Here is an 18,066-nt window from a genome sequence, read left to right on the forward strand (position 1 = left end):
AACCCCAAAAAAAAAAAAAAAAAAAAAAAACAAAAAAACCAAGAGTCAGGTTACCCAGGAACACTACCTTGAGAAACACAGATCTTGAATTTGCTGTCTTCCAAAACTGGACTGCTCCCTCTGCTTCCTTAGTGTTGGAAACTGAAACTGAGTAAGATTATGAGGATTATGAGGACATCTAAAGGAGATGGCAATCTAGGGTCAGCTAAGATTCCTTCATCATTTCAGAGGCTGGGGACCTCTGAGGAAATAACTCTAATCTACCCAGAATGACCCCACATTCCTCCTACATGTGATTCCCCGCGACTGATGTCTTCTCCCTATGGTTCTCTGACCCCTTCATGCATGAAAACTGCTTAGCTCCCTTGAGATTCCCAACCAGACAATCCTATTACCTCAGGAGCATGAAGAACACCCAAGAGCCATAGAGAGAACAGGCATACCAGGGGCCAGACCAAGGAGTAAGGAAACTGACCGAAGCCTGCACTCTGTGCTTCCATTGCCTTACCAGGGACTCATGCACTCTGTGCCCCATGATGAGTTCCAAAGGTTCACTAGAAACCAGCAGGGCTTCCTGGTTGCTGCCATAGAAAAACTGATCTGGGGAGATGCTGTGAGTCATCATGGCTGAAGAGGGGTAGCTAATGGTGCTTTCTCTGTTTTGTGGGTGACACTAATGGATTTACTTGCAAAAGCAACTGCAGTTTATTCTTTTTCCTTGTCTTCTTTCTTTCACTTGTACCCACAAAAGCAATGCTCGTGACTGGTCCAGAAAACTTACTCAAAGGATAAAATCAAATACCAGCAAGAAACGGAAAGTCTCTCTGCTCTTTGACCATCTGGAACCAGAGGAGCTATCTGAGCATCTCACCTACCTGGAGTTCAAGTCCTTTCGGAGGATATCTGTACGTACCCAAGGGGCGAGAGAAAACCTATTGTGGGAAATTTCTGGAACTAAGCAGGGAATTTAACAGCCTGTCCATCCCAGAATACTTGAGGTCCCATCAGTGCTGGGATGCTTTCTCAGCACACACCATGGCAGGAATGCGGAATGTGAATTCCTTTGGTTGCCCCTGTTGGGCTTCCCTTTTCTCACCTCATCCATGGCCATCCCACCCCACCCTTAACTCAGTACAGTACTGGGGACACCCATGACACCCTGCATATGTGTGTGTGTGTATATACACATCCTCTATCCCTGATAATCATTAGCCAGAAAAACAAATGCTAATCTTGATTAAAAAAAAATCTGTAATTCCCCTGAGTGTTTGAATGCATTCTAGGGTAGGCTTTTAATGGCTCTGGACAATCCCACAATAAAATAGATGTTGTGGGTTACCTTAGAACATACCTCGAGCCCTAAGGCAGTGCTGAGCTGGCCCAGCAGTTACCATACTTCTAGTCAGCAACTGTGCTGACCTTGCTGTTGGGGCAACCAGGCAGAACTTGGACTGGAATGGAGAGGGATGAGAGGGATTTCAGCTTATCAAGAAGAGGAAGATCATATAAGCACATACTGTCCTTACCATAATCCTCCAAACTCCATATGTGACACCAGAGAACAGTGACATCAGCTGCCAACCCCATCTTTGCTGGCCAGTGTGCTGTCCTGACAGTGACACCCCCAGTCCTTGCAGACTTGCCCTACCCACCACAGCAGAGCCTTCAGCTTTGTTCTGAAACTACAGACAGCAAGCTCCTGGGTGCCTTCCTTGGAATGACTCATGTGCCCCTGGCAAAGGAATGGGAGCCCAGAGGCTGATGAGAGCAAAGTCGGCATAGCTTCTGAGAATCCAAGCTGGGGCCAAGACCACATGCCTCTCAGCACCAATCTATTGAGCCTAATTGTATCTGGAAGGCAACCTGCCAACTAGGTTACAGAGGTTATTCCATACTTTTCTCCCATAATGCTGTCATCCCTGCTGTGTTCACATGGCTGTTTGTCCAGCCACAAATCCCCAGTTTCCACTTGAAATTAATCTCTAGGCATTAGCACCCCCAGCCTTCACCAGCACCCCTCCAGCAGAAGCCCAGGAGTCCACTGAGGCTCCACTGGGAGTCTCCTTTTGGCAGAGGCTCACATCAGTTGTGGGGCAGGCAGGACACTGGTAAAAACTGCAAATCACCACAGGGGACACTTATCACACTGGAAATCTGAGCTCTCCTGGGGAGAGGCTGGCAGGGCCAAGGCCTACGGAACATGGGTCTGATGCCAGTGTTCAGATCAGTGGAGGCAGAATGGAAAAATCAGTGCTGAGCACAAGATCCAGGCCAATCTCCACAGGGGTTGAGCGGTATTCTACTTGAAAAAAAAAAGAGTTTGAACCTTCATTTCTTTGGAGTGGCACAGTCCCTTCATAGAAGACTAGTTCAGGGATTTTTCTGTTTTTCCCATATAGTTCTTAACATTTTTCCCAAACAATTTTCTTTCCAACATGAGATTGGAAGGACATTTAGCTCTACTGTGAATTGAACGGTGTTTGACATTTTGTTTCTTGCAACATCTCCTAAAGGGAGATGAGATTATGGGAATATTTCTTTTTTAAAAAATAGTGGCTTCCTGGGTATATCTGTAGTGGAAGAGTATATATAATGTTTATTGAAATGAGTCACAGTGACCTTCTTTTAGAGCCAGGAAGAATTTTGCTTTCCATGTCTCTTTTGAGGAGTGGTTTCGGTCCTACCCAGGTTTTTTCACCCATCAGCCATCACAGCACAGTAAAATGGGGCTCAGTTAACATACATTTATTTTATTCTGCTTAGGAGTTCTCACAGGCTGTTTACCACTGAGGCAAGACCAAGGTGTAGTGCAGTAACACCCCCTACACACCCATCCACAATCACAGTGATCAGAGCAAAAGAGTATCACTCATCCTGCACGGCTAATGTAGTTCAGAGTGGCTCTCCGATGCAGATGATGTGGATCTCGTCTTGTCAGAAATCCTCACCAGCTCTGCAGCAGTGGAGTGGCAGTGTCACAATCATCCATTTGTTGGCTCTCAAATCTTTCCCTTCAAAGCTGCACCGCTACCCCACACTTTGTGTGGGCTGTGTCACACAACTACATCTGCTTTGAAACGAGAGTTCAAACTGGGCATAGCATCAAAGCCTCCCACAGGAACATGGGCAGACAGCAGGCTCTTCCTCCCTCCTGGCTGTACTGTTTGTGCAGAGGGATTCTTGTGACAGGGACATAATCCATACAGTCATTACCTACCTACATCAGATCTGCCAGGGCATTTGTAGTTTCAAATACGCAGTTTTCATTGTTAACCACACCCAGTGCCACTATCAGACTGGTAAACCATGGTCACTGAATATGTAGCTATCCAAGCTTCATGTGCCCCTCTTATTTGGCCTCTGTTCAATTCATTAGGAGAAAAGAAATTTAAGAGGCTTGAGCATGAGGAAGTAATTATCCCATTAGCACCACCTCACAATTATGTAGCACTTTGAAAAGTGAAAGTGCTTCCACACATTGACTTGTGTGATCTTTATAACAATTCCATGTTCTAAATAGGGCAGATTTTATTATCACATTTAATATAACAGCTGGGGAGAAAATGATTTGTTTTTATGAGGGGAATTTTATTTTAACTTCAGCAGCACAGCTGGAACCAGTAATGAGCTTTTCCTTCAACACTCTGTTCTTTAGAATTAGTAGAACAGATCTGCTCAAATATTTGGATCAGTGTATGCCCGGTGGGTTCTGATGTACAGGGGCCATGGTGCGACTCCTCCATCACTATTCTTGTGGGCCCCATGGCAAAGATGGCAGAAGAGGGGCCACAAACTTGTCTGCCCCAGAGTGGTACCCAACCATCACTGAGCAGAACTCACTCACCGCCCCCCAATCTCCCACAATACCAAAGCACGGGCCTGATGCATGTTTTTCTTCCTCCAGTTCTCTGATTATCAAAATTACCTTGTAAATAGCTGTGTGAAGGAAAACCCCACCATGGAGCGATCCATTGCCTTGTGCAATGGCATCTCCCAGTGGGTGCAACTGATGGTTCTCAGCCGCCCCACGCCGCAGCTCAGGGCAGAAGTCTTCATCAAGTTCATCCACGTGGCTCAGGTAAGTGACTGGATTAAGACTTTCAGCCTGGGCTGGGAGGTAAATTAACTCTACTCCTTTTGTCCAGTCTCGTCTTCATTGGGAACTGTTCTTCCCTTGTGAGCCCTGGTGGGAAGCTGTCCCCAGATCTAGATAGGGTGATAGTTCTCTTTTCCCACCCACTCATTAGAGGTATAGTAGAAGTACAGATCTCTTAAGTCCAGCTCCATATAGGGGGTTCAGCAGTCTTTGTAGTGAACAAGTACTCTCGGTGCTTGTTAGAAACTATAATTTAGATGTTGGCTCATAGATGAGCTACAAGAGAGGGAGAAATGTAACACTTTGCTGATTTGGAATCTGTCAGTCTGGGGTACAGTGAAAGGGAGAAATGAATAGGAAATTGCTACACGCAACCACTGAGTGACCAGTGTAAGGAAGAGTCCTAGGACAGGCTGGAGCCCCTGTACTCCCTGTATAACTGACCTGTGCAGTCACACTGTCGTCTGTCTCCTGTCACAGAAGCTTCATCAACTGCAGAACTTTAATACGCTGATGGCCGTGATAGGAGGGCTGTGTCACAGCTCCATCTCTAGGCTCAAGGAGACAAGCTCACACGTCCCGCATGAAATCAATAAGGTCAGTGCCACCGTCTACTATGGCTTTACAAACACACCCAGGATAATCGCCAACCCTCTCAGCCTTTCCAACCTGTACCATCCCTGCTCAATAGGCAGAGGACAAGGGCACATACCCACGGGAACCCACAGGATAGGGAAGTGACAGGTTTGAGTGATTCCATCAGTCCTCAGTGTTTCTACATCTTTTCCTCTTGGGCCAGCTGAAGCCATGTGTACCTCTTTCCCATGTTCACAGGCTGCTGAGTATTGAGTCACCACCTTCACCCCAATTTCTTGCTCCAAAGTGTTTTGCATGCAGAGTATAGTTATATAGTGGTATGATAAAACCCTGGCCTTCCAGGCTTGGAGAATGATTTCCTGCATACTCAATATTCTCTGAGAGTTGGAGCTGAGCCCTTTGGTACTGTTTCGTAACAGATCATGTTTTATTAAGGACTATTTTCCTTAAGTGACCTGTGCACATTTCTCTATTATCTAGATGTTACAGAATATACTTTAATCTTTTATGATGTAGGGCTGTTGCTGTAAACCACCATGCTTTCCCGAGGATCTCAAGTCTACCATGGGTTAGCTATGACAACTCTTTGCACATTTTTATCTTGTGTAACAGGATCTTTCTGTCCTCAAACCCTGGACATCTCAAACTGGCACAGAAGGCAGCTTTTTTTCTGAGGGAGATCTGAGCTTTCCTGGCCTGCTTCTCCCAGCTGTGGGGAGTTCTTTCTTATCCCTGCTGTCACAATGTGGGGCCTCTGGGGAGCTCTCCTCAGTGGACAGGTCAGAAGGAGATCTTTAGTCACTTTCTCCTTTCTTAACAGTTCTGTTGAGACCAGATGGAACTGTAAAAGTTCCCATGTGTCAGAGATGAACATATCCTGTGTCCTTCAGCTTGTTTTCCCACAGCAGTGTTTCGGGTCTGCAGTTGCTTGGCCCTCAAGGTAGCCTTCAGAATAAAATAGTAAATTAAGAGTTGAAGTTTGCCCCCCAAAAAGTTGCATTCACCTTCTGAGGAAACAGAAATGTCACTTTTGTAGTTGAGCTCCTGCCTTGTGAGTGAACCACACCCACACTCACTTGCAGTGCTTACCAGAGGTTAAGGGCGAGGCTCTCTCTGGTCACCTCAAAATGATTGGGGGGTGCTGACTCCAAATCTCAAATTCTTTGTGGAGAAACAAGTATCCTTTAAGCCACAATTTTATTGAAAGAATTTGGGCAGAGTCTAAAGTAATTTTGTGAGATGATGTGACTGGCAGTCTCAAATCTTTGCTTCAGAAAAAATGGTCACAAATGGTTAACAGGGCTCTGTGAGCTGCTGGTGGACAATTGCTAGGGTAGCTGAAAAGACCACCAGCCTGGCTGCTCCCTCTCTAAGCTGTTGGGCAGTGTGGCCATTTCCAGGATGGAGGGACTGCACCAGAGCTGCCTCCTCTGCACCCAAGCCGTTTGCTAGGACCCCTCCTCAGTTCAGGGTTCCCTCTGTGAATGGGAAGTCACCTGTTTCCCAGATAGTGGGCCCCACTGGAGAATCCTGGCCCATGGAGTGCTTCATAAAATTAGCACCTTGCAGTACCGCAGCTGCACACTGAACACACATGCTGTGACCCTATGTCCATGCCAGTGACAAAGGCAGCACACACATCACATTTTGTCTCTGGAAGAATTCGGAAGACCTTAGGGAAAAGAACCATATAGCTGGGGATTAGAGGGAAATTTATTGTTTCCTTTCAATTTTTAATTATCTTTATAATTTTTACGTTAGGTATCTATACTTATTTTTGAAAAGAAATTTTAATATAAAAATTTTTAAACCTCATTTAAAGTTATATGGTAAAATCAAGTAAAGCATATCCTGTGCTTGTAAATACACTGTGGGACATTTGACACACTGAAGTTTTAATTAAAGAGTCATAATCTTTATGATTCAGGTGAATCACCCCCACCCCACCCCACAGATTAAGGCTGGAGTGAAACTGTGACAGTGAGCCAGATGGCATCACAGACAACACGTCCTGCCTGAGGGGCTCCTGTGACCGGCCTATTCTTCTTCATAGGTTCTCGGTGAGATGACCGAGCTGCTCTCCTCCTGCAGAAACTATGACAACTACCGGCGAGCCTATGGGGAATGCACCCACTTCAAGATCCCCATCCTAGGGGTGCACCTAAAAGATCTCATTTCCCTCTACGAAGCCATGCCCGACTACCTGGAGGACGGGAAGGTGAATGTCCACAAGTTGCTGGCCCTTTACAATCATATTAATGAGCTGGTCCAGCTACAGGAGGTGGCCCCGCCACTGGAGGCCAACAAGGACTTGGTGCACCTGCTGACGGTAAGGGTCGCGCTGGAAGACTGCCACTCAGCATGTTGTGTGTGCCAGGTGCCAAGCTGTATACCCTATCACATGTCAACACCATTACTCCCCATAAAACTCTAGGAAGTAGGACTACTGTTACCGCCACTCTGTGGATGGGATACTGAAGCACAGACGTAACTTGCCAGAGAACCACAAATTACGTGGCCAAGCCTTGACTCAGACCCAGGCAGGGGAACTTCAGAGGATTTCTCTCCAGCATTGTGTCCCCTGGACTGTGAGGGTATTTCCCTACTTTAGCACAAGCAGTGGCAGTATATCTAGGAGGATCAGACGGCAAATCAGGATTTAAGGGTTGATAACAGATGGAGACAGTGTGCTCTTATAAGTGGGGGAGGGCAAGGCAGTGAATTAGCACAAAACAAAAGATTTACTCTTTGGGTCCTGCCACCACTGACTTAAAGAGATTTTCAAGCCAAGAGTAGGTGAGCACTTTTCAGTGGTATGGAAACCAGGATTTGCATTGTGGGTATGGGGTCAGCAAGCTTCCTTCCAGACCTGGGACTAGAGTTCACCAGTTGTGTGACTGTGGGCCCACACATTCCATGTCTGTTTTCTCCTCTGTCACCTCAGAGGGGTGCTCTCTGGCATAATTTACTACTTCTTTTAGTTCTAAAATTATACAGGTTTTAAACTTTTGGGGGGGACAGAATAATAACCATATCTTCTTCCTGCCTCAAAGGAGCATTTTGATAAGAGGCCATACTTTGTGTCTGGTTGGTGCCTAATCTTGCTGTTTTAGTCCTTTCACTTTAGGCAGGTAACCTTGGCAGATCTCTGCCCGAGAAAGTATCATCTCTGAATAGAGGCTTGGATATTAAATCATGGATATTAAGCCAGTGTTTTCGAAAGGGCACCTTGGGGCTCTCCCAAAACTTAAGTACATCTTAACAAAGAACTAAAGCTTTCCCTATTGCAGTAGCAGGTGTTACACAGGCGAGAATGAATCACAAAAACAAACTGCTAAATACCAAGATTAAACTACTGAAGAGGAACCAGGATAGAAATATCAGGCTCAGGAAAGGCAGACAGCCTTTCAATTAATCTTATTCTGCTTTGATCCACAGTTATCCCTGGATCTCTACTATACTGAAGATGAAATCTACGAGCTCTCCTATGCCCGGGAGCCAAGGAACCACAGAGCCCCGGTGAGTTTCTCATACTAAGACTCCTGTATGACACTTGCTGTCCTCAAGTTCGTTCATCTTAAAGAACAGACTTTAATAAGCATATTATTTCTACATGTGCCCAACCCTGTGCTTGGGACAGATAGCTTCTCAACAATGTATGGCATACAATTCCTGACTATTGAGTGCTTGTGATCTAGTTGAGGGACAACTGTGTGAACACTAAGTAACCATATGCCATAAGAGTGTCAGGGGTGGTAGAATCAAGGAGGGAGACAGTGTTATGAACCAGAGTGGCAGCCTTTGCCTGTTAGGAATTCTCCACGTGTAAGTGGTTTTTGTGATTTTTTTTTTTATACTAACGAGGACAAATGTACATACTAATAAAAAAACTAAACTTCTGAATATTTCCATTTTGGTTGGTAGAAAAGCCCCATTATCATGTGATGCTCTAGGTTGAAAACAGCAGTCTGCTGGTTCTTCTGCACAGTTCTCAAAATAGCACGTGGTCCTGGTGCTATTCTCAGTAGGAGCTTCACAGGTTATCTGTCCCTGCTTTTCCTATGGGCCAGTGAAATTTTAAGTTTTCTGGCGAGTTTCCTAACCCCAAACAAGTGGTACTTCACAGAAGGGGTGCTTGCCCATAGGAAATCCAGTTGCTTCATTCAGGTGGCTGTCATTGCCTCTATACCAAAAGTGCAAGTTTCAGCTTCCTGTTGTAATAAAAGAGGTTCAATGGAAATAATGGAATGTTAAATTACCAGTGTGCTAGAAGCATTTCCACGAAAAGGTTAACTCCTCCTCTCTTTAGAAGAGATTTTAATTTGGCCCAAATTTCAAATGAATTGTCTCATCTTGCGCAACATCCAATCTTTTTCTTATGTATCTTTGCCTTTTAACCTTTTTTTTTGTGTGTGTACCTCAGCTGCCTCTACTGAAAAGTGACCAGAGGCCAGGCATGATGGCGCACACCTGTAATTCCAGTACATGGGAGGCTGACGCAGGGTTGCCTTAAATTTGAGGCCAGCCTGAACAGCAAGACACTGTTTCAAAACTAAAAAGTGCCCAGAGAACACAGGAGACATTTCATTTAAATGGCCCATTTTACTCTCTGTAGATAGCTCTGACAAGAGGTTTAATGGAGAGAGAATCAAAGCCCAGGCACACTGAGAATTTTAAATTATTTGGAGCCAGAGCTCATGTGTGTGAAGACCTTGGGAACAGAAGCACAACAGCTATATATTACCCAGTATTATAGGGTAGATTTCCATTGTGTGTGTGCTGCCTGTTCCCTGCCACTGCAGTCAGACTTCCCTGCAGATGTGACCGCTGGGTTGTGTGAAGGGACGGAGCTGTAAGTTACTATACTGCATTGCATTCACGAGGTATCTCTTCACATTTCACTTTAGCCATTAACACCTTCCAAGCCACCAGTAGTAGTGGACTGGGCCTCCGGAGTCTCACCCAAACCCGACCCAAAGACCATCAGCAAACATGTACAGAGGATGGTGGACGTGAGTACAGCTGTTTCAGAAAACCAGGCCAGCTCTGCTAATGCGGGGTGGGAAGCACAGCAGCCGAGTCACATGAGAGAGTTGAGACTCGCTCCCAGAGGAACCATTTCTCATGCTGTGGCTGCAAACAGTTCAGAGTCTACAGTTTGGCAAAACTCTTTTTTGGTCTCATACGTGACAGGTTTGACTACTTATAAAGGCCTAGCAGATCATTTGTTTAAAAATTGTTGAGTGGAGGCAGAAAGGTATTGGGAGCACTGCTGGATTCAATTCCCTGTGCTACCTGCTGAGAAGAGGATACAGTTCGCGTAGTTGGAGCCTTGATTGTTGGGGGCTATTAGGTGACAACAGAAGGCTGAGCAGAAACTGAAACAGAGGACACAGGCCAGCCAGTCACGAGTTTCCCAGAGGAGGTGCAATCTGAGCTGAGAGACCAAAGGGCAGACCTCTCTGCAGTGGTCTGCAGTAGGCACAGCCCAGGTGGCACATCATGTGCTAATGGTTTTAGGCACAAGCACCTGGGGCATAACCTGTCACATCTGTGCAAGGAGTACGTTCCTGTGTTCTCCTCATTCAGGCTTTAAAGGCTTGTATCTATCTGTCCCAGCCCCTTTGTCTTAGCTAAAGGGAGAAAGCACTGGTTTCTCCTTGGTAATCACCACAAAAACTCCTTTTTCACAGTCTGTCTTTAAGAACTACGATCACGACCAGGATGGATACATTTCTCAGGAAGAATTTGAAAAGATTGCTGCAAGTTTCCCATTTTCCTTCTGTGTGATGGACAAAGACAGGTGAGGATTTGTGTACAGGAATGAGTGGCTGAGCCTAGTGGTGAGAACAGAGCTACAGATAATATCACTAGAAGAATTTATAAGTACAGATGTTTACAGTCATCAGGTGAAGGCCTCCCTGCCTTTAGTTTAAACAAGAGACCATGACATTTACATGCTTTTTAAAAGAGCTCACAACTGAAGATTCCAAAAATTTGCCAACTTAGGAAGCGCCCAACTTCAAATAAGTTTAGTCTGCTTTCTTGCTTTGTCCTTAGGTTTTGGAAAATAATACTAATGCTTTGCATACTTAATGTTCTTAAAAGTGTACAGATTCTATTTTAATTCTCTATCAGAAACCAAACATATGGCTGGTGGGACCTAGTCGTATCCTCTCTGAAGTTAGAAACTAGAGTACGCATTTCCCTCCCTATACACAAATTTTACATTTCAAGTCTTGTAGACAAGGGTCAAATTAGGCCAAAGAATACCTCTGGGACCGAGTGGTACTGCCACCCCTCCTTTCAGGCACTGTGCTGTGACCCTCCTGTGAGGTGTGCTCAGAGCGTGGACTGCAGCACACTAGGCCGCCTTCCTCACACTCGTCCTTCTGTCGTTTGTTGGCAGGGAAGGCCTCATCAGTAGGGACGAGATCACAGCCTACTTCATGAGGGCCAGCTCCATCTACTCTAAACTGGGCCTGGGATTTCCTCACAACTTCCAAGAGACCACCTACCTGAAGCCCACTTTCTGTGATAACTGTGCTGGATTTGTAAGTTGTCCTTGGAGTGCACTGGGGGGAATTAGGAGTATGGCCCAGTGATAGTACAAAAAGGCACAGACTTCACAGTCTTTATGCATTCACCCCAATTTAGGGCCCAAGAAAACACCTAGAAGGACCTAGTCTTTAAGTGTGTACACTCATTTTGCCTCATTTATTCCTGATATTTTCCCCCTCGGTACATTAGGCCTGGTGTAAATAGTACAGAAATGTTGAATTCTGGATTATATTCCTATACTGTTCCAATGGTAGAAAATGTTAAAAAAAAGAATTGAGATACCCTCCTTTCCCCTTTCAGAAGACACTATCTTGAAGGGATCACCTCAGCTTTGTTCCTCCTGTCTCACCACAGCCAACAGTCTTCCTGAACCCATGTTTCTGACCAGAGACTCTCTAGGCTTACCTGTCAGTAAGGCATCTGGGGATCCTGTCAGTTGTATAATTCGTCCATTTCGGGTCTATAGAAGGCCTGGTCATAAAGCCACTACAGTGAGCTTCTGGAGAATATTTGACTCTGGTAGCTATAAATGTTGGGTTTTAGTTAAAAGTCAGGACAAGACATACAAGAGGAAGTTGAGCTAGAGAATGGAATGAGTGGAGTCTCACACCAGATAATGATGTGCATTCTCTTTCATTTATCTCATAGCTCTGGGGTGTGATCAAACAAGGATATCGATGTAAAGGTAAGTTAAGCACTGTCCATTGCATGGCTGTCCCTGGTCTGAGGGGCTTTCTTCATAAGTTTTTTACCCACTGTAGTTGTCCATTCGGTCCACAGTTTCTTGGCAGACTTAAGAGCCTTATCTCCATACGGGCTTTCCAAGAGCACCCAAGAGTGACCGATACTATTTAGAGGGGTGCCTGCGTGGCCAGTTCAGCAGTTTCCCTTTACAAGAGCTTCTCTCTACCTTGGTTGCCTTGGAAATAGAGACAGCTAGTAGGAGACTGAGCTCTTACATAATCAGTCACTTCTAAAACAGAAGATAAATGATTACTAAAGGTCTTTGTCAGCTTTTCTTTTATCAGTGATTCCTGAGGACATAAGTGTCCTTCCTCATGACTAGGACCAGAGGGAAACGAAATTTCCACTGCAAGGAAGAAAAACAAAGGCCTAGCAGCTGGGTACTTCCAGAGGGTCTCTCTAGAGCAGGGCAGTGTATAGGAGGGCCAGGATACCATCTCTTCCCTCTGGAATAGCAGATGTTCCTTCAGATTCCAAGACTCAATGCTAAGGGTTAAGACCAGCCTATGAGATACAGGTTTGCCAAGTGAGGAGAGGGCTAGGTTTACTGGGAATGTTAGGTGAGCTTAGCTCTACAAGATTGCACAGACATGTCTGACAAGAACATTGTGTGAACTGGTGGTGAGACTTCCTGACCAAAGAGTCTTGTCCATAGATTGTGGGATGAACTGTCACAAACAATGCAAAGATTTGGTGGTGTTTGAGTGCAAGAAGCGAACCAAGAACCCAGCAGCTCCCATGGAGAATACCACCTCAGTAGCACCAACATCCAACCTTTGCTCACTGGGAGCCAGAGATCTGCTCCATGGTAAGTAGGCACTGGGAATGTTCAACCTGGAAAGTCAGAGAGAGAGAGGCAAAATTGGGGACAGGAAAGATAACCACATGTGTCTATGTCTGAGTTAACCTTTACTTCCATTGCTGCCTCTGCCTCAGACCTAAAGGTGCTGGAATAACAGAGTGCAAGTTAGGCCTAAAAATCAGCAGATGTTCATTGAGCATGTACACCATGTACAGATACTGACTACTGCCAAGATCATGCCTAAATTTAAAAATTGTCCTACTCCATCCCAACTCAAAACCAATAGGGAGAGTATGCATGCATGTGCATATAACATATACATACATGGTACAGACAGCATATTAAAAGGCATAGCTGCATTCAGAACCAAAGAGTAACATCTCCACAGATCAGAAGTGTTCCAGAAACTCTAAGGAGTGGCAGCTGAATCCACAGGGCTTCATGACTCAATTTCCAGAAGTATGCAGCCAAGAATCTGATTTCTGAACAGTAACAGAGACCAACTATGCATGAAAGGTGACCAGAACCACTCAGTATTTATCACTGATGAAGGATCCTAAAAAAGTCATTACTATCACAATTAGCAGTAAGAAGTATACTTGTCACTGGATGAGGGATTACCTGTGTGATGCCACTAATTTTCTTCCAGGAGAGGGGTCCCAAGCTGTTATTTTACAACCACGTTCTAAGACAGGATCCTGAGAGGCCAAGTGAAGATAACTGTCAAAATTCTAGAAACACAGTGGTAAATACAGAAAGGAAGAGGAGGAGAACTCCTAAGCAATACAAGCTTGCAGATTAACAGTCAAGAGAAAAATTGAGCTGGCCACAGTGGTGCAGGGCTATTATCTCAGTGTTCAGGTGGCTGCGGGAGAAGGTTCATGAGTTCAAGGCCAGCATGAGTTACAAAGTGAGTTTAAGGCCAGAGATAGAATACATGGACAGACAGATGGGTGTAAATACACAAATAACAGTATAATAAAGAAATGAAATTTATTATTTTAGACACGCAGGAAGAAAAAAGGTCTGCTTCTGTCTACTTAGGGAGCAGGTTAGAAATAATGCAGGAGGGTATGTGCTACAAGCCAAATAGGCTACAGAAAGACCACGCCCTGGTCCTGCTGGTAAAGACTTCATGGAAAAGGTGGAAGTTCAGTAAAGTCACAAAGGAAGGGAAGCATTAAGTCAGGAGTGCTCCCTGGGACTTCAGCGTAAATGTAGAGAAAAGCTCTGGCTGTCATCCTACCCCAGGGTGCACAAGCAACGGGGACTGTGAGGGGAACTTAGCCACATTCCCACCAACTCCCTGCAGTAACTACAGATGAAGGGGGCACGGAGATCCCCAGTGGTCAGCATGGCCCTGCTCCTGCCCCTGGGTGTGCATGGCCAAGGGAAGCCCCAAGGAATGTTGCCCAACCCTAGACATAGCCATTCCTCCTCCTCCTATGGGCACTGCAGCTCTGGGGAGGGAGTCTGGCTGTTGCCAACCCCAAGGCATACATAGAGCTTGGGGGCCTGAGGGCAGCAACACAGAGAGGAACACACCTCCTGCTGCACCCACACCATGTGATTCCCACTGCCAGTGCCCTTGCTCCTGGTCTTACTAGGCACTGCTAATAGAGAGATACTGTGATTTCTGCCCTCCACCCCCGACACCCCAAACTCTCACTACTGTCTGGTCAGAGGAGAAGTGCTCCAGGCTTCTTACCACTCCTAGTGCAGTGCCAGACACCCTTACACCTCACAGGCCAACATCAGCAGCGCCTGAGGAAACTTCATCACCTGCTAGGGGCCACCATAGCCACTGGAAAAGTAACACTGAGTATACCTCACAAACACTGCTGTCTACACATCAGCCTGAACTATGGAAGTGTCCTCACCCTTGCATGACCTACAACACAGAACACACTGTGCCTAAACTCACTATCACAGCAGAGATGCTGTGAGGAAATTACACTGCAGTGCTCAGCTAAAAATAAAGCCAACACTATGGACAAACCGATAACCCTAGACACTACACTGTCATGAGATGAACAAATCTCAGTGTGGGGGCACAAGAAATATGAAAAAGTAATGTGATACCTTCAAAAGATCATAACCCTCTAGTAACAAATACTAAAGATATGGATGAAATACCTGTTATCTTCAAAAGAATAATTTTCTCATGTCACTGAGATCCCAGAGAATACAAAGAAACAGTTAAATAAATTAGGAACACAATGCAGGATATAAATGAGAAATTCAACAAAGAGGCAGATATTTTTAAAAAGAATCAAGCAGAAGTATTGGAAATGAAAAGTCCATCAGTTCATTTTAAAAACTCAACTGAGAACCTCAACAATGGACTACATGAAGCAGAAGGAAGAATAGTGGAATTTGAAGATAGGTCTTTTGAAATGACACATTTAGACACACATACACACACACACAAAATGATAGCATTCAGTATCTTTGGAACACCATTAAATGATTAATTACCTACATCACTGGAATACTTGAAGGTGAGGAAATAAAGGTTAAGAAAGGCAGAGAAAACCTACTCAATGAAATAACACCAGAAAACTTCTCTATCTTGAGAAAGACATGAACATCCACGTAGAGGATACTATTAGAACATGATGAAAATAACTTCCTTTATGACACAGTACATACAGTCAAACTGAAAAGTACAGAACAACAAAACAAAGTTTTTTAATTTGTAAGAGAGAGGCAACAATTCACATTTAAGGGCAACAGAAGATTTCTCAACAGAAACCCTGTGGGCCAGGAGGGAATCAAATGACATATTCAAGTCTTGAAAAAAAAAAATGTCTAAATGCCAACTAAGATTTACTATTACCCACAAAGGCTATCATTCACAGATGAGGGAGAAATAAAGAACTTCCAAGATAAGCAAAAACTCTGGGAATTCAGGACCAACAGACCATCCTTACAGAAGATGCTTTAGGAAGTCCTATATCCAGAAGTGGAAGAAAGGTAACTACCATGACAACATGTTAAAATATGAGTGCCACTAGAAGAGCAGATACACAGAAGTGAAACGGAAAAGAAACAAACATTATCATTACTGCAAACTATCATATCACAAAGATGATTAAGAGATGAAGAAAAGAACAAAGAATGTAAAAACTGACAGGCAGTAAGTCTGTATTTCTCAGTTATATCCTTGAATGTAATGTAATTCAGATTGGATGAAAGGATTAAAAAAAAAAAAAGCAATAGGCTGCCTACCCAAAGCTCACTTCACAGACACATAGACTGAAAGGATGGGAAATGATATTCCAAGCTAAAGGAATCCTAAAGTGAGCAAGAGAATCTTTTTTTTAAATTTTTTTTTTTTTTTTTTTTTTTTTTTTTTTTTTTGGCATCAGGGATAGAACTCAGGACCTTGCTCTGAGAGGCAGGCGGCGGCACCACTGAGCTAAATCCCTGGCTCAAGAGCAGCTATTCTTACAGCTGACAAAACAGTCTTCAAGACAAAAACTGTGAAACAAAGAAGCTCATTATATAACAATTAAGGGATCAATTCAACAGTAAGATAGGATTGTAAATCTCCTTGCACTAAAATCAGAACTCCAATTTTATAAAACAGTTACACCAAAGGCAAGAGATAACTTCCAACACAGTAAAAGAGACAACTTCACTGCCCTACTCTCATTCATAGACAGATCATCCAGACCCCCCCAAAAAAGAATAACAAAAATCAAGATTAAACTATCAAATCAACTTAGTAAACAAACATCTACAGAATATTCTAGCCACAAACTGCAAATAATACACATTGTTTTCATCAGCATTTGGAATTTTTTATAGGACAAACCATATTTTAGACCACAAAATAAATTAAATGAGCATTTCCTGATCACAATGGGATGAAACGATAATGCACAAGAGAAACTTAAGAATACATGGAGTCTGGCCGGGTAGGGTGGCATATGCCTGTAATCCCAGGATTGGGGAGGCTGATCACTGCAAGTGATCACTGGCCAGAGGATCACTGAAAGTTTGAGGCCAGCATAGGGTACCAAGGGAGACCCCACCAAAAAAAAAAAAAAAAAGTATGGAGTCTGAACACCCTCCAAACAGTGGATCACCAAAGAAGTCAGAAGGGAAATTTAAAATTTCTTGAGCAAAAGAAAATGGAAACAGCAAAACTAGTGGGATGCAGCAAAAGCGGCACTAAGAAGAAAGTTTATAGCATTGAGTATTTAAAAAAATAATAAAGACTTGAAATAATATGTCACTCAACAAAGAAAAGCCCAGCACCAGTGATTCCACTGGTGAATTTTAACAAATTTTTAAAGAAAGCTAAGTAATACTAATGCTTTTCAAAGTATTCATTGAATTGACAGGGAGAGAACTTTTCCAAACTCATTTGATCAGGTCACCTTTTAACTTGTTACCAAAATCTGACAAGGACACAACAGAAAAAGAAAACTATAGACCAGTATCCCTGATGAACACAGATACAAACTCAACAAAATGTTAGCAAATTGTACTCCACAGCACATCAAAAAGATTATACATCATGATCACAAATTAGTTTCATTCCTGGTATGCAAGGATGATTAAACATACAAGTGTAACTTGTAATACATTATATAAACAGATGATGAATAAAAATCATATGATCATCTCAGTAGATACAGAAAAATCAATTTCAGTATCCCTTCATGAAAAAAAAGGACTGAAAAAATTAGATATAGAAGGACCATACCTCAACATAATAAAAGCTATATATGACAAACTCACAGCGAGCTTTATACTGAATAAGGAAAAACTGACAACACTGTCCTTAAGATCAGGAAGACAAAGGTATCCACACTCGCTGCTCTTGTATAATACACTGCTACAAGTTTTAGCCAGGGCAGTGAGGCAGGAGTTAGAAATAAAAGGCATACAAACAGAAGAAGAAAAAATAAAATTATCTCTGCTTACAGATAAGATTCCATACATAGAAACACCTAAAGACTCAACCAGCACTATTAGAACTGATAAAATACTACAGTAAAATGCAGAATACAGAATCTTTTCTATACAGCAATAATAAAGTTGTGAGCCACGATTTAGCTCAGTGATGCCGCCACCTGACTTGTAAGTGCAAGGTCCCAAGTTCGATCCCCATACCAAAATAAATAAATTTTAAAAATAAAAAAAAGTTGCTAGAAGGGCCGGGGATTTAGCTCAGTGGTTCGGTGGCCTGCCTTGCAAGCGCAAGGGCCCAAGTTCAATCCCCGGTACCAAAAAAAAAAAAAAAAAAAAAAAA

General features: G+C 43.7%; 1 protein-coding gene across 2 annotated transcripts in view; it reads left to right on the plus strand.

Moving 5' to 3' along the window:
- Nucleotides 1–18,066, plus strand: part of Rasgrp1 (RAS guanyl releasing protein 1) — a 75,502-nt gene that overhangs the window by 49,463 nt on the left and 7,973 nt on the right. For both annotated transcript variants that reach the window (XM_010624644.1, XM_010624645.1), the window contains exons 6-15: nucleotides 752–905; nucleotides 3,905–4,078; nucleotides 4,577–4,693; nucleotides 6,747–7,022; nucleotides 8,132–8,212; nucleotides 9,601–9,705; nucleotides 10,387–10,496; nucleotides 11,103–11,247; nucleotides 11,903–11,939; nucleotides 12,654–12,806. In XM_010624644.1, the coding sequence (XP_010622946.1) occupies nucleotides 752–905; nucleotides 3,905–4,078; nucleotides 4,577–4,693; nucleotides 6,747–7,022; nucleotides 8,132–8,212; nucleotides 9,601–9,705; nucleotides 10,387–10,496; nucleotides 11,103–11,247; nucleotides 11,903–11,939; nucleotides 12,654–12,806 (1,352 nt within the window). The remainder of the gene's footprint in view (nucleotides 1–751; nucleotides 906–3,904; nucleotides 4,079–4,576; nucleotides 4,694–6,746; nucleotides 7,023–8,131; nucleotides 8,213–9,600; nucleotides 9,706–10,386; nucleotides 10,497–11,102; nucleotides 11,248–11,902; nucleotides 11,940–12,653; nucleotides 12,807–18,066) is intronic.

Source organism: Fukomys damarensis, unplaced genomic scaffold (assembly GCF_012274545.1).
Source record: "Fukomys damarensis isolate Sample0158 unplaced genomic scaffold, DMR_v1.0_HiC HiC_scaffold_17, whole genome shotgun sequence".
NCBI classification, from domain to species: Eukaryota; Metazoa; Chordata; class Mammalia; order Rodentia; family Bathyergidae; genus Fukomys; species Fukomys damarensis.